The sequence below is a fragment of the Erythranthe guttata genome, chromosome 12 (genome assembly GCF_056151865.1).
Source record: "Erythranthe guttata isolate IM_541 chromosome 12, IM_541, whole genome shotgun sequence".
NCBI classification, from domain to species: domain Eukaryota; kingdom Viridiplantae; phylum Streptophyta; class Magnoliopsida; order Lamiales; family Phrymaceae; genus Erythranthe; species Erythranthe guttata.
The window spans coordinates 3,468,356-3,474,355 of NC_142544.1; the positions used below are offsets into that span (position 1 = coordinate 3,468,356).

General features: G+C 33.0%; 1 protein-coding gene across 1 annotated transcript; it reads left to right on the forward strand.

The window, feature by feature from the left end:
- The first annotated feature begins 1,583 nt into the window (after positions 1-1,583).
- On the forward strand, positions 1,584-3,646 carry APC10 (anaphase promoting complex 10). Its single transcript, XM_012988999.2, has 5 exons — positions 1,584-1,926; positions 2,082-2,235; positions 2,868-2,938; positions 3,099-3,203; positions 3,291-3,646. The coding sequence occupies exons 1-5, from the start codon at positions 1,751-1,753 to the stop codon at positions 3,358-3,360; spliced, it is 576 nt and encodes a 191-aa protein (XP_012844453.2). The 5' UTR covers positions 1,584-1,750; the 3' UTR covers positions 3,361-3,646.
- The last annotated feature ends 2,354 nt before the right edge of the window (positions 3,647-6,000 follow it).

Sequence of the window (6,000 nt, forward strand, 5' to 3'; positions counted from 1 at the left end):
ATTTTTTTTTAAAAGAAAAATGGTATAATTGGTATAAGAGCATATCCAATGGAGAGGGGGTTTCCCCCTCCCCTCCCCTCCCCATCCCCCTCCCCCTCCCTCTACCTACCCTACGTCGTTTCCAGTTGATCGGTCATATATTACTTTTTTTTTCAAATTCTCACTCTCACCACTATAATAATAATAAAATAATAATAATAACAACCGCAACAATAATAACAACCACAACAATAATAATAATAATAATAATAATAATAATAATAATGATAATAATAATAATAATAATAATGATAATAATAATAATAATAATAATAATAATAATAATAATAATAATAATAATAATAATAATAATAATAATAATAATAAAAATTATGTTGTTATTTTAAATTTATAATAAAAAGTAAAATAATCGTATTTGTTGTTTTTTTCTAATTTTTACAATTATAAAAGAAATATATTAAAAAATAAAATAAAATAAAACCAAATAAAGAAACAACATAAAATAATAATAATAAAATTACGAATAAAGATATAATTTAAAAGGAAATAATAAAATAAAAGAAAAGAAATGAAAAAAAATAAAAGTATTTATTTAGAAAGTGTTGATTTTATTGAAATTATGGGATATTAAATTATGTAACTAAATAAATGAAATAAAATAAAATAATGATATAATACAAAAATAAATACAAAAGAAAAAGAAATAAAAATAAATAAATTTAACATGTAAAAAAGACAAAAGAAAAAAAAAAGAAAAAAAAAAGAGAGAAACAATCGTATATAAAAAAAAAAAGAAAAAAAAAAAGGAAAATGGGCGAGTAAACACGCGCCCCCTTCCAGCACGTGAGTTGGAAGGGGGCAGCTCAAGCTAAAGTCCCCCTCCCCTTCTGGTTCCTTCGACCCTACACCCGGTGAAAAACATTGGGTGGGTCTTCTGCTGCCACGTGTTCTTGTTTTTATTTTTCTAAAACCCCTAAAGGTAAATCCTAGCGAGGAATTTATTATAAAATACAAAAAAAAGACACATGACAGCAGAAGACCCACCCGGTATTTTTCACCGGGTGTAGGGTCGAACAAATCTCCCCTTCTCCCCACCCATACTCAACCCATACCCACCCCCCATTACCCACATCCATTGGAGGTGGTTTTGTCTCCCCACCCCTACCCACCCCATGATCATTGAAGATGGTCTAACATGCAATCTAGGGGGTAATTGAAGAATTTTATCATAGAGGAAATGTAAGTAACCCAATTCAGTACTGGGGAGGTGAGTGAAATTAGCCCTAAATTGTATTATATAAAAGAAGAAGAAAAATACTAAAAAATAATAAAAAATGTAAAAAAAATATCAAGATATCAGCTCGATTAAAGCTTGTTTGAGCTCGGCTCGATTCTTATCAAATCAAACTCATTTTTTTCTTTAAAAAAAAAACCTCGATAGACATTCAAACAAGTTTGAACAACCATACGCCGGCTTCAATTGGACTCGACTCGCTATATTTAAAAAAAAAAAAAAAATAATAGAAAAATGGGGCAGAAAAGGAAGCAATAGCAAATTTTGGCCCAATAAGAAAAAAAAAATAGGAGTCTAATTTGATACACACACAATTTCCCCCCCTTTTTAATCGATCCAACAATAGTTATCTGAATTTCGATTTTCAAAAATTAATCAATTACTACTACATGATTAACGGTTGAAATTAGGGTTTATCCCCCGCCCCAAAACCAGAGCAATTGCTGGCGGTGTAAAATGGCGGACTCGTCGGAGGGGGAGGAGGAGGGGAAGCTGAGCGGCGGAAACCAGCAGCTGGCGGTGGACGAAGAGCTCCGTGAAATGGCGAAGAAAGCCGCTTGGAGTGTCAGCTCCTGCAAACCCGGTAACGGCGTCACTTCAATCCGCGACGACAATCTCGATTCTTACTGGCAGTGCGTACAGTCTCCCCTCCACTCTCTTCATCTTTTTTTTTTCCGATGAATCTGTGTACGATATCGCTTTCAAATTGAAATTTTTCGAATCGGTATGAAAAAAATATATTCTAATTTAATTCCAAATTTTTGTTTTTTTTGGGTGGGATTTTTAGGTCAGATGGTGCACAGCCTCATCTAGTCAATATCCAGTTCCAGAAGAAAGTTAGACTTCAATTAGTTGTTTTGTATGTCGATTTCAAGCTCGACGAGAGCTACACACCTAGCAAGATCTCGATTCGAGCCGGTGATGGTTTCCACAACTTGAAGGTACTAATTCATTCTCTGTGTTTACATATTTTTTATAGAGAAAGAATGGTTCTTTTTTTCTTTTCTTTCTATCTGTGATGTTTGCAGAGTCGTAGATTATATTCAGGGTAAATTACGGCCACCCCTGAGGTAATGTCAAATAACGAAAAAACCCCTCACGTTTGGGTAATTAGAACCACCCCTCAACTATGAATCTTCTTACACGTCCATGCTTGCAGTGTCAAGAAATATTCTCCAGTTTGTACTCATTTTTACCTCATTCGAGCTAAACATTTTCAATCAAGATGATCGTAAGATGTGTCACTTGGCTAGTAAATATCAGACTGTGGTACATCAGAGGTTTCTATATTTGCATAAAACGAGTACACACTAGTGAACATTCCACGGAATGTAGAAAATTCTATTGAATTTGACATCATAAGGGTGGATAAGTAAGAAGATTCACAGTTGAGGGGGTGTTTGTAATTACTCAAACATGAGGGGTTTATTCGTAATTTGATCTTACCTCATAGGGTAGCCGTAATTTACCCTTATATTAATTATGTTTCGGTATTAATGGTGGTAGCATATAAACCTATCTAGGATTATACGAGTAAATCTCGATTTGGCTTCTGATTGCACCAACTTTTCAGGAGATAAAGGCAGTGGAGCTTGTTAAGCCAACTGGTTGGGTGTATATATCGTTGTCTGGCACTGATCCGAGGTCAGCAACTTATCCTTCTTCGTTTGGTTTAAAGATTCGAGTATTTATTAATGTTCGAGCCACCTTTAAAATCAGTTATTAAAATCGGATATTAGTCGAATAAATTTTATTTTGTATTCGTTGGAAATAGATTGGTTGACAATCCTTCAATATGACTCAGGGAAACCTTTGTGAATACGTTCATGTTACAAATTGCTATCTTGTCCAATCATCTAAACGGGAGAGATACGCATGTGCGCCAAATCAAAGTTTACGGGCCTCGACCGTGAGTTGAAATTCTTCCTCTGTTTACCATTTTTACGAGTGATTTGCTAAATTGCAATTAATGATGTAATTTACTTGTTTATTGTAGGAATCCCATTCCAAGACAACCGTTTCAGTTCACTTCGAACGAGTTCATTACTTACTCTATTCTGAGATAAAGTGAATTTACCCCCCCCCCCCCCTCCCCCCCCTCCTGATTTTTGAGGAATGAAACTGAAATCACGGCTTTGTAGTTGTAGGAGATTGATCGGTACAACATAATTTAACGGGATCATTGTTTTGGAACTTGAGATCTATACTAAGATAGTTTGATATCCTTTTTTATTTCGTAATATGTAGGGGCATTGTTGTAAATTTGTGTAACTGTTTTCATCTGGCTTGTCATTTTTCATATTATATTTGTTTCACATTATGAATTAGTTTTGAACTTGTACGGTTGCCTTATGTTCTAAGTTTGTCCGTTATATTTTGAACTTAATTCAGCGAACTCGCGAGGTTTTCTTTTGGGGTGGGATGCACAAGATAAATGAAGTTACGAGAAAGCCTCTCTCATTATACGCTATTTGCACCGGTATCACCTTACGAGAAAAATTATCGGCTTCTGAATTGATCTCATCATTTAAGAATTTGAAGTGTATTTATTACCTTAAGAACAAGTAGTTCAACTTTTGTCTTAACCATTTCACTAAAATCATCGCTGGCTATTGTATCTCGATCAAAAATAAATATTTATTATTTAAAGAAAAGGAAAAAATATATCTATTATTAAGAATGATTGATAATTAATGGTGACAAAAAATGGATCTTGCAGGGTCGTGGGATTACACATGGTGAAATACACCATGTGGTTTTAAACGATAAATTTACATAAGTAATTATCCATTAAACACACACATATGTGGGCGGATCGTGGGGTCTAGGAGGCTTCCGCCCTTGCATAATTTTTTTTCTTGAAATGCTATTTATAGTGCAACTTTTACCGCCTTGCAGTGCGATTTATTTCATTTGTAATTTTTTTAAAAAAAAAAAACTCAAGTTCGCCCGCTATTTCGTGTGTTATATCACGAAATTCACTCAAGAATTTCATGTATTTTTACACGAAATGTACGTGTTTATTATTATAGAATATGAAGGACGAAACTGTTGGATTGAAAACATTCTACTATTTCGTGACATAAAACACGAAATTACACATTATATTTCGTGGAGTTTTCCACGAAATTACAGCTTATAATTCGTGGATTTTTCCACGAAATCTAAGGTAATGTTTCGTAAAATTTAGTACGAAATCACTAATTGATTTGTTTTTTAATTTAACCAATTTATTTCACACACTCAAACAAATAAAATACATTACCATAAATATTCTTGATAATTGTTGGGTTTTAACTGATTTCCACGAAAACAAATCACGATCTATAAAAGTCGATATATTTGGAGGTTGAGAGGATTTTGAAAAAGGTTAAAGAGTTTATTGACAAATGAATTAGTTCGCACTGTAACTGGAAAAAATTGCACTATGAATAGTAAACCCCTTTTTTTTCACCAAATTACTTTTTTAATTGCATTTCAGTATTTATCTATTAATTTATAGACTTTGCCCCTCCTCCCCCAAAAAAAATTTAAAATTTGTTGTCTGTTGTGAAATAATTCCCATTAGCTCGTTTATTAAATATTTTATTACAAATACTAATGGTGTGAATATTATTAATTAATCAATATTAATTAGTTATTAATGTGTAACTAATATATATATATATATATATATATATATATATATATATATATATATATATATATATATATATATATATATATATATATATATATATATATGTATATACGGTTATTTCTATGTATGTATATATATACACACTATAATATAATACAATATACTACACAATATAATATAATATAAATATATGAGTGGGAAAGATAGAGAGAGTATGTGAGGAGAGAGAGAGAGAGAGAGAGAGTAGAGAGATAGAAAGGTGCTAGCAAAATTGTATTCATCTTATTCATTTCAACACAAAATACAAGTATTTATAGGCATGAGAATGCCTTAGTCACCATTACACATGTCATTACTTAGTAACTTCTATAGTTTAATTTTGACACCTATCTAGGACACTTGTCATACTATAAATTAAGTGCTATAGTCCATAATATTATAACACTCCCCATTGGACGTAGCACTATTGTATCGACTGAATTAATGCCTCATTAAAAACCTTAAGCCGGAAAACCCAGTGGGAAAAAACCGATCAAAAGGGAAAAAAAGTGCATAACTCAAATACAAGTCGTGTGCATAAGCTGCCTCATTAAAAACCTTAGCTGGAAAACCCAATGGGATGAAAACCAGTCGTAAGGGAAAAAAGAGTGCAGCGCACTATTGCTCCCCCTGAAATGAGCAATATAAGCCCCCAATACGGGGCTGTCAATCAATTTGTAGGTTGTCTCATTAAAAACCTTGAGTTGGAAAACCCTATGGGAAAAAACCAGTCAAAAGGGAAAAAGAGTACAACACATCATAGCATTATGTGCTCCCCCTGAAACCAATAATATAGGCCTCCGAAATAGGCTATTTAATATTCATAAGTTTCCTCGTTAAAAACCGTATGTCGGAAAAACCACATTGGAAAAAAACCGAACAAAAGGGAAAAAGAGTGCAACATATTATCACTTCGTCTTTGCTTTACGCATTTTAAATCCACAGGAGTTTAAATATCAAAATTCAGTGAACCATAAAGATGACATTTGAACGTCTGCTAGACGTATGTCCATTCCCTCATGGACAA

Bases quoted from the DNA above. Each gene is read 5' to 3' on its own strand.
- APC10 (XM_012988999.2), top strand. From the start codon at position 1,751: ATGGCGGACTCGTCGGAGGGGGAGGAGGAGGGGAAGCTGAGCGGCGGA. The intron at 1,927-2,081 runs GTGCGTACAGTC...TGGGATTTTTAG, and splicing joins AATCTCGATTCTTACTGGCA to GTCAGATGGTGCACAGCCTC. The intron at 2,939-3,098 runs GTCAGCAACTTA...AATATGACTCAG, and splicing joins TTGTCTGGCACTGATCCGAG to GGAAACCTTTGTGAATACGT.